The sequence below is a fragment of the Salvia splendens genome, chromosome 21 (genome assembly GCF_004379255.2).
Source record: "Salvia splendens isolate huo1 chromosome 21, SspV2, whole genome shotgun sequence".
NCBI lineage: Eukaryota > Viridiplantae > Streptophyta > Magnoliopsida > Lamiales > Lamiaceae > Salvia > Salvia splendens.
Genome location: NC_056052.1, coordinates 2,457,891 through 2,477,410, shown reverse-complemented (window position 1 = coordinate 2,477,410; position 19,520 = coordinate 2,457,891). Strand labels below are relative to the sequence as shown.

General features: G+C 36.5%; 3 protein-coding genes across 3 annotated transcripts; 1 reads left to right on the top strand and 2 right to left on the bottom strand.

The window, feature by feature from the left end:
• Positions 1 to 136: 136 nt before the first annotated feature.
• LOC121785123 lies at positions 137 to 3,993 on the bottom strand. The gene is made up of 5 exons (XM_042183489.1): positions 3,779 to 3,993; positions 2,006 to 2,290; positions 1,742 to 1,838; positions 1,090 to 1,183; positions 137 to 451 (listed from the first exon to the last, which is right to left on the bottom strand). Exons 1-5 carry the CDS (start codon positions 3,800 to 3,802, stop codon positions 373 to 375), a joined length of 579 nt encoding a protein of 192 aa, XP_042039423.1. The 5' UTR covers positions 3,803 to 3,993; the 3' UTR covers positions 137 to 372.
• A 6,922-nt stretch (positions 3,994 to 10,915) lies between these two features.
• On the bottom strand, positions 10,916 to 11,761 carry LOC121785304. The gene has a single exon (XM_042183691.1). It carries the CDS (start codon positions 11,759 to 11,761, stop codon positions 10,916 to 10,918), a length of 846 nt encoding a protein of 281 aa, XP_042039625.1.
• Positions 11,762 to 14,320: 2,559 nt separating this feature from the next.
• LOC121784521 (probable mitochondrial adenine nucleotide transporter BTL3) lies at positions 14,321 to 19,143 on the top strand. The gene is made up of 4 exons (XM_042182677.1): positions 14,321 to 15,055; positions 17,099 to 17,402; positions 18,073 to 18,540; positions 18,766 to 19,143. The coding sequence occupies exons 1-4, from the start codon at positions 14,592 to 14,594 to the stop codon at positions 18,832 to 18,834; spliced, it is 1,305 nt and encodes a 434-aa protein (XP_042038611.1). The 5' UTR covers positions 14,321 to 14,591; the 3' UTR covers positions 18,835 to 19,143.
• Positions 19,144 to 19,520: the final 377 nt, after the last annotated feature.

The following is a 19,520-nucleotide window of genomic DNA, read 5'->3' as shown; positions in this document are numbered from 1 at the left end:
ATCGCATCTTCTAGTACGACTTCACTCCAGTCACTAGCCTTGCCTCCGGCATCCAGAAATACATAATGAAAACTTTATTAACAATTCTATTAGGACGGATTCTTGGTTTATTCTTTATCTAATAGTAATAAGTTAATATTGCAAAACTTGCATGGGATTATCAAGAGAGACTGAATTTTTGCATACAGGAGAAGATCGAACGGGGATATGTTCACTGAAGTGCAGTTTTAGGTCGTCTAATATGTACACTAATGAAAAACTTACAAAACAGGACCAAGAATCGAAAATAATCAGGACGATGTAGAGAATTGAAACCTACTGTTTATAAAGAGATCCTTTCACAAAGGATTGCAAAAATTTGGCAGAAAACATTCATGCATTACCATATCCGTCACTGATTAGCCTCACTCTCAGCGTCAGATAAATTAGAATGATCGTTCCCACGCTAGACCTGGACAAAAAAGAAAACAGTTGTTGGATTTCGTATAAGAATTGTAAGAATCTTGATAAAAAAAAGATTATAAACAGAAGAGAAAAGCACTAGTTTATAGAAGAATGCATTGAGAGCGCAGCAAGACTGAGATAAGTTGCAATCATCTTACTTGCTCCCTATTCGGGCGAGCACGGGTGTATGCTTTGGTAAGCTTAAAAATGGCATAGCCCATTGACCATTAAAGATATGCAGACTATAATTCAACCATTGAAATCAAAGATTTTTCTATCTAGTTACACATTTTCTTCATCTAATTCCTACATTTCGTTGATGTGTATATGACACAGTACTAACTGTGCTAGGTTTCAGAAGCTAAAGCATTCATGAGTGACAAATATATGCGATTGACCGGTTCTATGGATAAGGAGTCAAAAAACATCAGAAATTTATTAAGCACACTAAATTGGTTGAAAATTGAAAGAAAAATATAGGCACGGTTGCATATTCTAGTTTATTGAAGACTCTTTGACCTATGCTTTGTCTCCATCGTCAAATCTTACTCTTACTCTCCCGATAACAAAAGAAAATTTTCAATCTTGCGTAAATTAAAACGAGTAACTTCAATAACCAAAGTACAGGATATGCTTTGAGCTTACATGACAGAGAACAGGAGAAGTACTCTTCTCGAGTTGAATGATTGAGATCGCTTGTATTTCCTTGACCTGCTAGAAGTTATATCGTAGACTCTTTCTGCCATAAGGAATGCTAAATTGTTAACCTTAGAGCACAAGTCATATTATGGAAAATACTAGATGAAGAAGCAAGATAGTATGATTAAGCTCAAATCAATTTACGTGTACAAACTTAGTTACTCTTAAAATGACAAAAGAAAGTTAATCATATGGAAATAGCATGAATGTGTAATCAATAGTATCACATTTTAATCGTATGAGTTTTAAATTCTGTGTAATTTAGAGTAAGAAAAGCAAATATAATTTGCATTAGCTATGCTCACAGTTACCACTACACTACCCTAAAGCTATGCATTTGTGTGTGTGCAGGGGTCAATTTGTTTTAATTACGTAAGTACATTTCTTCTGATTTGGTTATTAGTAAACAGGCACTCGTCTGGAGGCTAAGTAAACAGATTTAACAAATGGTGTGTATTTGACATCTGACTTTTTAGAGAAATAGTGCGGAAGTTTCATTGCCTACATGTGTAACCTCAGTGCTACAAAAAGATCCAGATTGCAATATAATAATCATCACAAGAGTGCATAAATGGATAGTGCTTCACTACTCAACTACCTCTTGAAGTGAACTTGGGTAACTCAATTCCATGGTTCATCAAGAGCTGCATGAATTTCCCTCCCATATGTAAGCAGATATCTCTAGGTAATGCCTTCTGCATAACAATCAGTTGTTAACTTCTGGTCAAAGAATGGCAGGATCCAGTGGTATCATAGTTAAACACCATCATCAGTGAGAGCATAAAACCACTTTTCTTATTAAGTAACATTTCCAAGGTCATACAGCCATAAAAGCATAAGCAACAGGAACAAAGAGACGTACCGGTAATGAATCATCAGACTTTAAATTACCAACAGTTTTGTCGTCGGACTTGAGACTCTCTGCCATTCCTTTCTCAATATCAATATCCAAGACACATGGGGCATAATTGTTCACTTCATCCACCTGTAGGCTGGTATGGTTGTGCAAACCAGGTTTAGAATTTAAAAAAAGCTGACTTTGCATCACTTTAGGCACTTCCGAAAAGTTTATTTTTGAGGATGGCTCATACTGCTGGTCAGTGGAGCCTCCATCATCCAAAACAACAACACTGTGGACATTTTGGCACTGGGAAAGCAATGGTCGATGTCATTCTTATATCATTCAACTCAAAGAGTAGAATGCAGAAGTAAAGAGCCAAGAATCTCATCAATATCACATCAGAAAGGAAAAGAGAAAACGACATAATAAAAAATATCAACAAAATTAAGAAAAGGAATAATTGAATCCAATGAAAGTTGAGGGGTGGTCATTTATGCTTGACAATAATATACCAGAGTACAAAAATTTAAAATGAAGTTTGCATCTATTTCTTATCCAAGTTTTGCATGATTAAATGTGAACAGTGGGCATTCTTGCTAACACAAAAGCACAGGAGGAGTGGAAAAAATCGTAACCCAAAGTTCGAGTAATGCATTATGCACACACACTAAACAACTTTCAGCACATGCATGGAAATTATCCTAAAAAATGTCTATGAAGATGGAAGCTAAAAGCTCAGGAAAGTTGATGCATTACACTATGCTCATAGCTATTATCTCTTAGCCTCATTTGCAACCACCTACTCAGATATCTGAAAGAATGTCTGGGTGATATATTCTATGGTGCATTTGCTTAGTCATATATACTGACAATGAAATTTTCTTGAACCACAAAAAATAATGGTTATATGATGATGATTTTCTAGTTCACTAAGTACCTCTTTCTTGACGATGAATTTTAATGCGACAAAACAAAACGCCTTATCACTAAAGCATATGTTAATAGCAACAGTGGAGCACAGAAGTACACATCATGATGAACACTAGGACATCAATTAGATTTCAGCTCGTGCAGAATTCAATCCTCGACACGTATACACCGACATCGCCACAAGAATGAGCAATCAACAAGTCACACCGGAACAGGATTTTGCGTTCTGTAGCCAGAACATTCGATAACGATATTTAGAGCACAATTTTTAAAGAGTGGTTAATTGTGGCCAAGCATAACCTCTTTGGCTGCGTCTGCTTCAGCCAAAAAATAAAAGCTCATCCTATTACTTTTTTGTCCTATATCCCAACGGCATTCATTGCACTTTGCCAATTGCAAGTTTTACCACAGTCAAAACAGATTGTGATTTTCAAACTCGCTCCATTTAAATGTAAAAAAAAAATCACAAAAAAACAAAAACAGAGAAGCGGCGTAGAGCTCTGAAAAAATCAATCCAGATTAAAAACTGCATCGCGAAGTTATCTTCTGTGCTCAATCTTATCTCTATCAATCCGAGTCAACGGCAAATCCTCAGCCTCAGAAAATCAAACGAAAACAGCGAAACTATAAACATTTAATATTCAATTGCGCCAAATCTCCAAGGAAAACAAGCAGCATTCGTAAATACATCTAGAGCTAAGTAGCTTACAATCAATCGCACTCAGGAAATCAGAAAAAAAACTGAATCACAAGCACAACTTCGAATTCGAAATGCTTAAATTAAACGCCGGAAAATAGGACGGAAATGCAGCTCAATCTGAAGTAGAACGGAAATGCAGATGCTAAAAACGGTTCAAATCTCACCTCCTCGCAGGAATTGACCGCCATTGCAGAAGCGAGATAGAGAGAGATATTTAGAACTCAGAGCTTAAACTTTCTGTGTGCGGTCTGTTGACGGAATCATATTAGAGCTGTTTTGCATGTATGCATCTATATCTCAGCAACCGTCTGTGTGTATATATATATAGATACAGATATAAATGTGTGTGTGTGTGTTCTTGGTGTTTGGAAAGAGCCGAAATGCCAGGTAAGCTACTGATCACGACAAACATTTTCTGCTTTCTATCTTTATTTTTTTAATAAATATTTTGTTTTGGACGCATATGCCCTTGATAATGGTGTATATGACCGTTTACATTTGCACTTCGATAACAAAAAAAAATTTCAAAAAATCGATTTGGATATCATAGTATTAATGTAATTCATCCCATAATTTTTAGTTTTCATAGTATATAACATTGTTTATAAATATTATGTACTTTTGGTATGGTTGAAATAGTTGGTCAACTATTTGGTGTGATGGAATTACTCTATTGATTGTAAGGTATATATCCTACCCCATTAATATAAAGTAGTAGTAAATAAAAGCATTAAATACTACATTATCTCTCTTTTATTTCACTTTCATCAGTCCATTAAAAATAATTACTTCTATTTTTTGAAAATTTTCACCATATATCACACAACAATTATCAATGTTTTATCTAATTCTCTTTCATAATTTATCAATTTTGCATTAAAACTTGTATCGTCCTCTAATTTTTATTTTTAGGATACATATAAAGTATCATATATGATCTATATCCGTTCACGTAAAAAAATTGGTAGTTAACGCTATAAATTTTAATACAAAATTGATAAAGTAAAATAAAAATAGAATTTAAAGTTCCATTGGTAAAAAATAAAACCCAACTGCACATTTGGTATGTGGTGAATGTAAGATGCATATTCATTTAAGATATACTTTTACTTTTTGGTGCTCCTATATTTCCTATTTCATCTCTTGGAAGTCTCAATGACAAAGTCAACTATTTCTATTTATTCTTATTTCTCTCTTTTCTGGTCTCTTTTCCTTTCATTTATCTTTGTAGTTCCTTTGGTGATAAATTTCATATAATCTTGAAAATATTCCTTTATACAGATTTTATATAGATCAAATAGTATTATATATAAATCTATCGAGTGATCAACTCTCAGGGCACAAAATTTTATCTTCAAGAGCCAAATAATTATGTGGGTTGCATTTCAATTCTTTTCGTGCCTTCATTTTAGTAGACCAGCTAAACCATTTCCACTAATATTAAATAATATTTTTATTTAAAGTTAATGCATGGTAAATTACTAAATAAAGAGAGGGGTATTTTCCTTGTATTTCCCTCAATCCAGGAAAGGGTAAAGAGAATGAATTAAGTGAAACAAAAGTAATTATATTCATGAATAAGTGCACTGTTGTATTTTTTACATGATTGTACTAAATTAGTCAATTGTGGAATTGGATTAATGTGGATGGCATATAGCAGCATGTGAACTGGAATTTTACCTTTATAGTACCATTTCTCTGGTCCAATCAAATCCGATGCAATCAATGACGGAAGTAGGCCGGTCGGGGGTCGACCGATCGCACCGTCAGTCCGTGAGTATTAAAAAAGTCTACTCTCCCGGCTATTACAACAAAAATGGTGATTCCATCGCCTTGGCAGCCCTCACACTCCGACCCGACATTATGTGAGGAGGTTCAATTAGGGTATACAGTAGCCCGTTAAGGAGGAGACCTTAATCCACTGGCTGCCAGAAGCCCATCTCCCAAAGCCTCACACTTGTGCCTGAGAAATGGAAGCAACTACACGGCAGTAGTGGAATTCGAACTCAGGCTCATTGCAGTAAGATCTGCCCCTCCGTTGTCAACTGTCCGGCTATTACAAATAGTCTTGGTAGTGAGTTCAATTCAAAATTTATAAAGTATGAGAGAGATAGAAAATAATTATTGTTTTATTGTTACATAATATTGGACTCGTCTCGTTTGAGAATAAACTTATCAAAAGTAGAAAATGACTAATTTTTATGAATGACCCAAAATTGAAAAATATACTTATGATTTTTTTTTCTCAAACACCATCACGACGGGGGGTTAAGGCTGACCCTCAACCTGTATATATCAAAAATCATCAAAAGAACATACATCAACCAAACCCAAAAGTGACTCGGTCCGCACGAGAGATACAAATCACAAGAACCAACAGAGCTACTATGGTATCCCCACAGACCGGGTACTAACCATCTAACTAACAAGAAAACAAACATAACAAAGTTGTACATCAAAATAATAACAAGGATGATGGCCATATGTTGGCCAAATCCAAAGGAAAACAAAAAAACCATAATTCAAAACCACGAACCATGTGAAGTAGTCATCCATCTCGATATCTGAATCTGAAGTTCGGATAGCCCAACTGGTCCATCCTCACGAGCGACTTCAAATACCGAGGCGCTGAATCTGCATCAAAGAAGGTGATGGCAGGGGTCTGGACCCCCCTACCTGCCAAAAAATCGGCTGCCCGGTTGCCCTCTCGATAGTTGTGAGAGAACATGACCTGCAGCTGTGAGATCAAAGTGCGAATGCGAGCCATGTGGTGTCTCACATCCGTGGCTCCTCCGCGTCGTGAAGTGAACACCGCAACCACTGCTGCTGCATCCATCTCGACCCAAACCTGCGAGGAGAACTGCATAGCCAATGTCAACCCGTGAAGAAGAGCTAAAAGCTCCGCCTCGAAGGCCGACCCAGCTACGAGAGGCGTACAAAAGGCCCCCAAGAGAGAAGCGTTTGAGCCCCGAACCACTCCCCCACCGCCTGCCTGTCCCGTCGAGGTGATAAAGGCCCCATAGGTGTTCAGCTTCACCCAAGGATCGTCGGGTGGATGCCAAAGCACTTGCAGGGACCTCAGAACTCGCCGGCGAGGAAGAGCAAAAGGCATGAAGTCGACAGCCGGGGTGCAACCGCGCCAATGAAGGGGGACAAGTATGCCCGCCGCCACCAACGTCCGCAAATGCCGAACAACCTGCCAAATAACATGGGAAGAACGGAAAGAAATGCCGCGGTGCTTGCAGCTATTCCTCTCCGTCCAGATAAACCAGTATACCAAACATGGAATAATGAAGCGGATGTGCAAGGCGGTGGCCCTGTGAGAGAACCTCCACCAAAAACCTAATCTAAGTGCAATATCAGTGCACGTGTGAATGTGTGTGCTAAGGTAAGGGAACCAGCCATCGAAGTAATCCCAAACCGATCTCGCCAGAGGACTCGACACAAACAAATGCTGAAACGACTCGACTGAAAAAGAAGAGACACAACACAGACACTTGGATGCAAGAGAGATACCACGGGCCTGAACATAACACTCAATAGGGAGTCTCTGGAGGAGGAGGCGCCAGATGAAGACAGAGATGGTAGGGGTCAACCCAGCATTCCAGACCATGCGAAGTCCGAAATGTCTAGGGGACCGTGTCCGGATGAGCTCCCAAGCTGAGGCCGTCGAGAACTCGCCATCGCCAGTGAGGCTCCATCGCATCACATCCCGCCTGCCCACCTCAATCGGAACAGCCATGATAATATCCAACACATACAAAGGAACACCATACAAAGCCAATAAATCATGCAGATTTTCAATATGCCAAGTATGATCATGCCAAAATCTAGAGACCTCAGCGGCAGGAAGATCAGTCCCGGGCGGACAATAGGTCCTAAGGGGGCGATCCCCGACCCACACGTCGTCCCAGAAACTAATCCGCCCTTCGCCTAGGGACCACCTAATGAGATCATGAACCTGACCCCTAATGTTCGTGAGACGATGCCAGATAGGACTATCATGCACAAAGTAAGGAGAAATGAAAGCACGACCAGCATGGAAACAATACTTGCGCATGGTGAACTGCGCCGATAAAGAATCATGCGCAAGAAATCTCCACCAGAGCTTGATGCTGAAAGCTTTGACGACCTCGCGGAAACGACGGATGCTGAGGCCTCCCTCATCCAACGGCAAGCAAATCTTCTTCTTCCAGCTAACCCAGTGAATCTTCCTCTGCTCCCCAACCGTGCCCCAAAAGAACCAGGCCAAGATCTGCTCCAACTTCCTCATCCAATACTCATACGGCTTGAGGACCTGGAAGATGTGAAGAGGGATGGTGACAAGGGTGCTCTTGATCAGAGCGAGACGCCCTCCAAGAGAAAGATGTCTGTGAGACCAGCTGTGAATCCAGTCCACCATCTTCTGTCGGATATCTAAAAGGTAGCCGGCCTTCAGCCACCCCTTATAGATAGGGACACCGAGGTAAGTAAAAGGGAGGAATCCCTGCTGGAATCCACTCACCTCTGCCACCTCAGCCGCCCAAGCGTCGAACTTCTCAAAGAGGTAGAAATGACTCTTTCCCCTGTTCACCATCTGACCCGACACGGCAGAATAGTGCTCAAGACAATGTACCAGCCTCTCCACGGACTGTCTGTGCGCCCTGACAAAAATGATAATGTCATCGGACTATCTGTGCGCCCTGACAAAAAATATACTTATGATTATGAACATTAATTTTAACGTTGAATTTTTGCGGACAACCCAAAATGGAAAAAATGGAGATTTGGACGTACGAAGATATTTTGAAATTATAATTGTCAAAGATTCGAGTCACGGGATCTCAACTATTTCAACGATTCCTCTTTCAATAATTGTGTTGTTATCAAATCATCAATTGATACGTACTCACAAGTTTTACTATTTATATTTTGTCGCTTCTAATAGAAACCATATTCCTATATGTAGCTTTCTTCATTTTCACAACTTATTTTGAAAATTTGAAATTATACTCTTTATAACAGGATCAATGACAAATAATTAGAAGTTAAATAGGTTCACTAGGAAGAAGAGAAAAATTAATCACCTTTAATAAGTGCTAATGTTTTAAATTAACAAAGATGTGAGCTTCTAGTTACTAGTTAAATTTATTTGGGACTATATTTTAATTAAGTTTCAAAAAGTTTATTATGAGCTTTCGCCAACAAAAGTTAGTGTGTGTGGGTGTTATAATGTGATTATAGCAAACAAAGCCCTCAAATAGAGGTGGCGAGAAAGGTACTCATCATTCATGCATTCTTAATTATCATCATAATTATAATTAGCCAACCTATGAGACTAATCATTAATACCTAACCTTTTCATTCTTTTAGCAAAATAATTTTGTACTCCTATTCACTAACTCCACTTAAGGCTATAAGTTTTTTTTATTTGAACATATCAATATTCATTATCATTATCAACATTCAAATTCAATCACTATTACTAATAGAAATTTATGAGGTTTGAATTTAAAATCCTTTGATGATAGAAGGTAAGTTATGAGACTAATATATAATTTCAGATTTTCTAATTTAGATATGAGATACTTATTATTTGTTACTATGTTACACGATATTGTGAAAAATACGTAAGATTAATCCAATCATATTAGCTAAGTTACAACAACTTCAATCTAAACTATCCCTAATATATATTATGAGCTACTATCTAGATGTAAACACATGCACCAAACAACAAAGCAAATTAGCAAATACACCAAAATAGAAAGACAACTCATTGACCAAATACAACCCAATTAACCCTAACCATAAAGGGACTTTCTAACTATATGTGATAAACTTTGTTGAAATTTGCTATTTATTAGCCTCTTGGGCCAATTTATCTTGCATTGTTGATCTATCTATAATTCTATATGTGATAAACTTTGTTGAAATTTGCTATTTATTCAATATCTTCTTGGGCCAACTTATCTTGCATTATTATAAATGGGCTGAAAATTTACGTGAATCAGATTAACCCAGAAAAACTTAATATATAAAAGATTTAGAAATTTGTTTTTTCTCCAACTTCTTTCCTTTTTAAGATTATGGAATTGAAAATTCAGTACCACTGGAAAACAGTAAACAATGGCGTATCCAGGGTTTCTGATTTAGGGGTACGACATTTAAATTGATTTACAGCTATAAAATTCGATCAATCATTTTTTCAGTCATTTTCTTAGTTATAAATATTTTATACGTATATATTTGAATATAATAAATACATAATAAATAAAATACTTTAAAAGTAAATATTTTTAACATAAATTATTGAAACAAAGATTCAATTGTTTAAAAAAATACTACTAATAACCAAATAATTGATAGAATCTATGGAAATCTTATACACAGAAATATAACAATAAATACTATAAATTATTCAAGAATATTTCAGTTATGTTTAAAATAGAAATGAAAACAATACTAATACTGTAAATAAGATACTTGAAATTCTCATATACATACAAGTATATACTGGAGTACAAAATACATTGAATATAATAACTAAAGAATAAAAATAAGAAAATTACTCCCTCCGTCCAGCAATAGAAGTCCCATTTTTTCGTTTTTGTCCGTCCGACAATAGGAGTCCCGGTTCTACTTACCATAAATGGACATTTTAATTACCCTCCCTCTTCTCTATTATTTACGCCATATGCCATTAAAAAACACCCCCCTCCCACTATCTAATTTTTTCACTCACTCTCTCTCACTCTCACTCTCACTCTCACTCTCACTCTCACTCTCACTATCTCACTCTCATTTTCTCTCTCTCGCTCGGTCTCTCACCCCATTCGAAAACCCTAGTTCTACCCGCCTCCTCTTCCTCCTCACCATCGCCGCCTCCTCCTCTTCTTCACTCTACCCTAAATGGAGTATGAACCCTCTGAAACCCTATCCCCCATCAATGGGTTCGATTCGACCGATTCGATGTCCACTGTAGTTGATGAAACTCCGATGGTGGAATCGAAGCTCGATTCGACCGATTCTAAGCCATCTATGCCCGTTGAAACACCAGATGTGGAATGTAAGCTCGATTCGGAGCTTATCGTCCCAGCTACGCCTGATGCTTGGGTCGATTCGGAGCTATACGTCCCTGATACGCCGGATGCTTGGCTCGATTCGGAGCTTATCGTCCCTGAAACACCGGGTTTTGAGTTTGTTGACTCCACCGTGGTACCTGAACCACGTCCCTTGAAGAGGCGGAGGCGTCCTGTGGAGGGCGAGGAGTGGTTCAAGGAGATCCTCTTGATTCTCTTGCCTGGCATGAAAGATCTGCTCTAACAATTGTGAGTTGTGTAAGAATCACCCCTATCTAAGCAGTCCCTCATCACTTCCTTTGTGACTGAATGGATAGCCTTGGTTTCCATGGTCCCTCTGGGCCTGTTCTTTGATCTCCTCTGTGCTGGCATAACTTCAGTGAATGGAAATATTCCCACCTTACCATCATATGTTGCCTGCCCATCAAGACCAAAATGTGGTCTACTGACAGCACACATAAACATAACTTTGGTTATGAATCTCTTGGATTTACATGACCTATATGGCTCATCCTCATCCGGCAAGAGGTAATACCTGTCTGATACTCTGGTCATATAGAACCATTTTTCATCTATATGCACTACATTATGCATGCTTTGATATGGAACCCTACCTTGAGTAATTTGTGGCTGAAGTTGACTAAGACTCCATCTAACCCTTGCTAGCTTATTGATATTGGTGAGAGCAGGTTTGATTGCATTTGTATGTGGCCTTAGTTTTCCTTGCTTTACCCACTGACCTAATGTGCTCTTGCTCACATTTAATTTGACAGCCATTTTCCTCAATGAAGCTCTCTCAAGAGTAGATAAGTTTCTAACCTTTTCTTCATCAAGTACAAATTTGTCAGCATGATGGTATCCTTTAATCTTTCCTTGCATCATTGCACGTTCTCCCCTTTGCATCTGCTCGTTGGCTGCCTTCCACAGCCAGTACACGGTTTTCCTACTGACTTCAAATGTCTCTGCTGCCTCCATAACAGCCCCTCTTGCGAGCACTCCATCATGGCTGTGCTTGAGTAGAAACTGCACCATATTGTTCTTGATGTTGCTATTCAAGTGTTTGGTTTGCCTCTGCCCAATATCCATCCCTATGATGAATTTTTTCTGAGCGATTTACATCAACATAAATGTTGGGAGTATTTTTTGGGAGTTTTTCAGATTGAGAAAAATAAGAAGTGGAGTAAATGAGTGTATGTGAGGTATTAATAGCAGCCTTGAAGTTGTACCTTTTGTTGTTCAAATTTCCCTCATTTTTTTGTAGAGGGAAATTTGATTTTTGGTTTCCCTCATTGTTCTTTCAAACAATAACAGGTTCTGTGGTTATTGAATGTTGAACATATTTCAAGACTTTTTGATGAATTATGATTTGAAGGGTTTTTTAATATGTTGACTGTAATCTTTAAATTCAATTTTAAATTGTGAATCTCTTGAATAGAATTGAATTGAATTAAGGTTGGCAGCAAATTTCGAAATTGGGAAGCATATTAAATGCAATTGAATTCACTTTTGAAAGCATATTTAATTTCGAATTTTGGCTGCAAAATTCGAATATTGGCAGCAAATTTAACACAATAGAGGTGGGTCCCATATTACACTATCACACACCATTTATTACACATTCCAACAACTTTCTTAAAACCCGTGCCATGGAGAAATGAGACTCCAATTAATGGACGGAGGGAGTAAAACGCAGCTGCATAGATACTTGGAGGTCACGTAGAATATAACTACAAAATAGAATTGAGAAAGTCATACTACAAAATACATACTTACTTAAAAATTGAAAGAGTCGTAGCTGGATGTCAAACTTGGGTCTCTAAACACACTACGAAATTGTACCCCTTATTTTAAACTTAATCATGATAATATATAATAAAGAATGAAATTTTTGGAGGTACAATTGTACCCCTTATTTTACACGGGATACGCCAGTGCTGGAAAACATGTAAACCTTTTCACCAATTTAATGTCGAAGGCCTGTATATACTTTTGAAAATCTAGATGTAGATACCTCATAACAATGACGAATTGTTGGCTCCATTTTTTTAAAAAAAAAGTACCTTAGTTTTCAGCATTTATTGATGTCATCTTTAATGTTTTATTAGACATTTTTTAATAGACAATTGAACATGATTTAAAAGGCACGTTATGGTGGACTCGAATCCAAGATATTTTGCCTCGAACATTAACCATTCTACAATCAGATTAACTCACAGTGACCATCGTTATTTTGATATCGTATTCAAATGTTTTAATAATTCTCACTTTTGTAGTTCTAATATGAGAATCTAGAATAAGAGACACAATATGGAATATATACTGTAATTTATTCTTTATATATGAAAACTACATTTCACAAGGTGGAAAATGTACAACATCACATACATACATACATATATGATATTAATCAAACACATCTTGTTAAATATAAAAATATACCTAGTCAAATGGTACAATATGGATTATGATATTACATTGTACTGGATTTTAATACTATGAGAAATCCGTGTATACCAATGTTGCACTGAATCCTTCAGTATGCCATATATCAATATACCAAATTTATCATATAATTGATTTTTTTGATATACCAAATCAAGTTTTGGTGCAACGAACTTTCACGGTGCGCCGTTGTGCCAACATAGTAAAATTACCAAAATTATGATATAAATATAATTACTTAGTTTATAATTGTATAAGTATAACTTTGATCTTATGATTATCACTTATATGTTATTTTTTAATGTGCTATTCAAATTTATTTGATTACGTATTTACATTCACTTTATTTATATTTTTCAAAGTATGTTACACACTTATATAGTAACGTTAAAATAAAATAAGACACACACCACATATTTGACTTCAGTGCAATTATACAGCATATTCAAAATTTCAGTATCAAATCAATATTCATCATCGGTCTCATATAAGTTGAGTTCTATTTCGTTTTAAATTGTCAAACAGTATATGAATCATTTATTCGTATAAATAACACATTTAATATTTTCAATTTCTATCTCTCATAACACATTTAATATTTTTGACTTTCTGTCCCTTTGTACTTTATTCTTAATTATCCCTTAGATTATTAAAATATCACTTTTCTAAAATTTCATAGTTAATTAAGATATATAAAGAGATAAAATGATAAAAATATGAAATAAAGTAGTTAATAAAATTTCTATGAAGAGCAATATAGCTAAATAAGAAAAATAAGATTTTTTTCACTCTCTCCGTCCCAAGGTAGATGAGATACTAAATGTTAAAGTGGAGAAAGTAAAATAAGAGAGAAAATAAAGTAAGAGCACGTTTGGTTGCTGAGAAAGTAGAGTTGGCAACTTTACTTTACACTATTTTAAAAAATATCAAGATTTTAAATTTCATGTTTGATTTTATCAATAATAATTTTAATATAATATTAAGATTTTCTTAATAAATTATCAATTTAAAAATAATTATAATAATATACAAGTACTATTTTATAATGATATTTTAAATAATTGGATCAATATTTCTTAATTTATTAGTGTATATTATTATAATCATAAGTAAATATATTTAATATGTACTAATAATTATAATTGAATAAAATTACTCTACACCGAAAAAATAACCCCTAACAAAGTAGCAACATTTGCAAGCATTGCAGGAAAACGAACTGCAGGGATCATGGAGGAGTGCGAAATGCAATTGAATGACTGTGCATATGCCGCCCGGCGATGGAAGCAATGCAATTGAATCACTGTCTCTCTCTCTCGCGAATCAATACCTTTTTTTATTCCATTCTCTCCTCCTTCAATCTGCCTTTTTCCCGATTCCCCCTTTCTCTCTAAACTATATATATATATACACATTCAGTCGCAGTTAGGTGGCGAAACTGTACCTTTTTCACATTTTCCAATTCCTCTCCGAAATGCTCAATCTAGAACGCCATTTCCGAAGCTCGCTATCACTTCACGACGATCTGCGGGGTAACAATTTTCGCATAGGCGGCTTGTTTCTAGAGGAATCGCCTCCGCCGTCGTTTGTTTCGTTGATTTCTCCGAAGAGCGCCGCGGCGGCTGGGTGTTCTTGCCGGAGGAGGCGACGGAGGGGATTGGATGGGGGTAGGCAGAGTAGCCGAGGGTTTATATCGGTGACGCTATCGTCGATTAACGGCGATGGCGGTCGAGAGAGTTGCGGCGGGGGTTTGTCGGTGAGTAGTGTTTTGGGGAATGTAGGGGAGAAGAATGTGGAGAGTGAAAGTGAAGATGAGAACAAGGTTTTGGTGTTGAAGGAGGTGGTTGGGGAGGAGAAGAAGAGCACAGGTGGCGGCGGAGGTACTTTTAACTCGGCTAGGCATCTTTGGGCAGGTGCTGTTGCTGCCATGGTTTCAAGGTCTGCGTTTATTTTCTCTTCCTCTCTATCATACACCTCTCCGATTTACTGTTGTGTGTGATTTCTGTTGTTGGAATTTGGTGTGGTTGGAATTGAGGTTTGTATTGGCTTTAGCTTTACTCTCAATTTGCAGCCTTTTTGTAAAATATAGATGAACCTCTACAGGTTGACACTCATATATTGATTAATAATAGTAATTGCTACAATGTCATAATTTTCTTATGTGATCTGAACTAGTGTTGATCATCTCATGCTTTCAAGGTTTGTAATGTATTATTCCTTCAACATCTCTTCCTTTATCGTATACATCAATACATTTGAACATCTACCAATTGGTTATCAGTAAAAAATCTCTATAATAGTATGATAATTGTCTGTGATTCTTTATCAATTAGGACCTCTTTCAATTGGTAGGTTGTATGTGGTCACTATGTTGTTAATTACTTTATAGAGGCTTTTTGTGTAATTGAACGGGTATTTGCTTGTGGTGGTATTTCTCTAGGAGAATTATTTCTCTGAGTGAAGTAATTGCTTACAACATTGGCATCTTCTTCAAAGACTGTAGATAGATTGTGGGGTAATCATGCTTGATGTACCATAACTAGTAGAAATCTCACCCTACTTGTTATATCACTAATACTGAGATGATTATCATGTGGGTTCTACCATAAAAATACCTCTTACTTGCCAATAGGAGTAGGAAGGTTATTCACCAGATGAAATCAAAATATTCACAAACTAGATTCTTTTTGCACCTTACCTTTCTATTCAAACTAAAACCATGTCATTTGTTGTGAAGATGATTACCTGCTGAAATCAGTTTTCACTGACTCTGGAACTTTTATTCTATTTGATGGACAAATGTGTCCCTTAAGTAGATTTAGTTGTTTTACCAATCAGCACTATCAAGAGGGCCTTGAGACCAGGATCTCAGTGAGGACACTTTTTTGTAGCTTATTTACAAGTGACCAGAATTTACAGAGTGCAGCCAAAGCTATTGCTGCACTTAATACTAGAGGTAACCATATAACTGAGTCTCAATTGGCCCAGCATGCATGGGTGTAGGCTTGTTGTTCTAGAAAGACGCAATGACAGTTTGGTTTACAATGATTTTATATATACTCCCTTTGCTGAACTGAAAATCTTTCAGGTTCTTCAAAGTTGAATAGATTGTTCAGTTTTTAAAATATAGATGATTTATGCACTTACTGTACTGTGTAACTTACCATTGTACCAGTAGACTTGGTGAATTTTCAAAATTTTCTTACAAAGAAAATATGCAAGAATTAAAGCAAAAAAGGACTTTCTTGGCAAACATGGAAGTGTTAATGGGGTCATTTCAGCCACTAATAATATTGTACTAGTACTATTTTCTTCATTTTAAGTTGTGATTGGGCAACCTTTGTTAGGTTGTAGTTGAAGGAGAACATATGTTACAGCTTAACTAAGTTGGGTACTAATATGATGGTGAATAAAATGGTTTATCATGACAACACTGCTTCAAATGATGACACCCTGGTCTCTCTTTTCCTGGACTCACTAATGTGACCTGACTTGTTCTAACTTGATGGCAAAACAGAAAAAAAGATATCAATCACTAACTACTATGTCTGTTAGGCAGATAATTAGCACTGTTCTTGTTTGCCTATAAAAAGTTCATCCTGAGTTCTGGTTTATCTTCATGTGTTCAAATTTGAATATATCATGTGGGTTGGGGCAGCTAGTTTTAGATGAAAAGCCAAAAACTATTATTGGTATTAAATCAACTGTATAGTGTAAACTAAGTCAGTGTAAAACCTCTACAAAATAAATTGAACATTTTATAATCTCTAAATTAATATTCCCAGTCTGTCTTGGGCCAGTGAGTTCAAAGAAGTACTTCGTAATCATTCAATTGCCCTTTAGAATTTCATTATTTATAGATCATGTGGTCCCACTAAATGAACAGTAATTGTGGTAAAAGCTTTCGGCTTTTTTTGTTACTTGGTTTATAATGCACTGATCACTGAACCTCTTGAATCTCCTACATATTTTCTTCATCAGAACCTTTGTTGCACCATTGGAGAGATTGAAGCTGGAATATATAGTTCGTGGTGAGCAAAGGGCTCTTCCTGAGCTTATTAAATCAATAGCTGCTTCCCAAGGGATCAGAGGATTTTGGAAGGGGAATTTTGTCAATATCTTACGAACAGCTCCATTTAAGGCTATCAACTTTTACGCTTATGATACCTATAGAAATCAACTGCTCAAGGTGTCCGGCAACAAAGAGACAACAAATTTTGAAAGATTTGTTGCTGGTGCTGCTGCTGGTATTACTGCTACAGTGCTCTGTATACCCATGGACACTGTAAGTCACACTTCTAAATAGTTATTACTTGTAGTTTTTTTTTAATATTGATACCTTTTCCATAGATGTGATTTACTATCCAATGTTTTTTGCTTGTAGAACACATGAAAAGCGATTGATCCTGACTCCTGATCTAATGCCTAGCACATTGCTTTTAAAATTTCCTTTAATACTATATGCTAGCAAAAATCATGTAAATAACATTTCCTCCCATAAGTCACTGAATTCAATTTGCTGTATATTGCTTCGTTGAAAATCATTTAGGTTGTGCTCTCTTTAGGTTCATAAGAGTTAAATTTAAAAAATCTGTCCTCTGTATAGAAGTCACAACTCACAAAACTGAGTTTGTGATGAATGAATGACCTTTTATTAGGTTGAACTTGAGTGTTGAAGATGATGTGTTCCATAAAGCCTCTGTTCTTCATAATTAGAGATTGGAACATTCCCAATTAGATTTGTATAGATTTCTAGCAGGATGTAAACTGATGTCCAGTTAGTAGCTTTTTTATGACCGTGATTTAAAAATTCAACTGTCTGAGCAGACGGCTTCTAACTAACTAGTGATGGAGAAAAAAAGTTTATGGATGGAAGTTGACATTCATGGGGCATCAAGATTATGTGTTTGGCGCAAGTGCCTTTGAATAATCATCTTCTTTTCCTAACATTTCAGATCAGAACTGTTATGGTTGCTCCTGGAGGGGAAGCCCTGGGTGGAATAATTGGCACATTTCGTCACATGATGCAAACTGAAGGATTCTTCTCTCTGTACAAGGGTCTAGTTCCATCTATTATTAGCATGGCACCATCCGGTGCCGTTTTCTACGGAGTATATGACATATTAAAATCGGCATTTCTACATTCCCCTGAAGGAAGAAAGAGGCTTGAACATATGAAGCAACAAGGGAATGGCTTAAATGCTTTTGAACAGCTTGAGCTGGGTACTGTCAGGACTTTAGTATACGGAGCAATAGCTGGTGCCTGTGCTGAAGCTGCCACATATCCATTTGAAGTCGTGAGAAGGCAGCTTCAGATGCAAGTTCGTGCCACGAAGATGGGTGCGTTGCAAACTTGCCTAAAGATCGTCGAACACGGTGGAGTTCAAGCACTCTATGCTGGACTAATCCCAAGCTTATTACAGGTACTACCAGCTAGTAAATTTTGTCTTTTTGACTGCTTAATACGTGAATCACGTGCATTCCATCTGAAGATTATGTAATCTGTTGGATTTTACTTCTGACACTGCATAGCTCTCGATCTTGATCACCCATGTGGCAATCGTCGTGTTTACTCATACCCGTGTTAAATTGAACAACAACGGCTTCAAATACTTTTTATGCATTTAACATTATATCCCAACTCTCAGGTGTTACCATCAGCTGCCATTAGCTACTTGGTATATGAGTTCATGAAGATAGTTCTTAAAGTGGAGTGAAACTTCTCAGCTAATTCAGTCTTAACTTGATACTTGCGACAATGGATGCTCTCACTCGACGAAAACTCGACGACATTTCTCCCTGATCTGTTCTTGGTTTCATTGCTAAAGAATGCTGGATTTCATTACATAACTCTGCGTAAGAAGCATCCTTTATATTTTTTGAGATTCTTGGTTAAAGGATGGTCCTTTGCCTCAAGGTGAATTTATCTTGCTATTTGAGAAAAAATGATTAAATTATAAAAATAATTTATAAATTCGTACGGTATGTTTACGGCATCCGATTATTGAAGAAAGTTATTTGAACAACTCGTGAATGTTGTTTGTTGGATTTATTAGGAAAGGCAACCGATGGTCAATATTGACATTGAGTCAATTTGGTGGTTGTGATTTTCAAAGATTCCTCTTTTCATAAAAGTGTGCCTATATTATGCATTATCACAATATTTGTGCCTCGTGACCAACAACTACACCATATTATTATTTCATTTAATAGTACTATAGTAAGTTTCTCTTTCTGATTATGTGAGCTTCATTTTTCACTAAAAATCTTATTTGGTAGTAGTATTTTTTTTTATCCATCTCTCTGATTTTGCATGTTGTATAGTTTTAAAAATCTATTTTTCATAGACGAAGTTATATGCAAGTAGATAAACTGCTAAAAAGAAGTAACAATACACTTACAT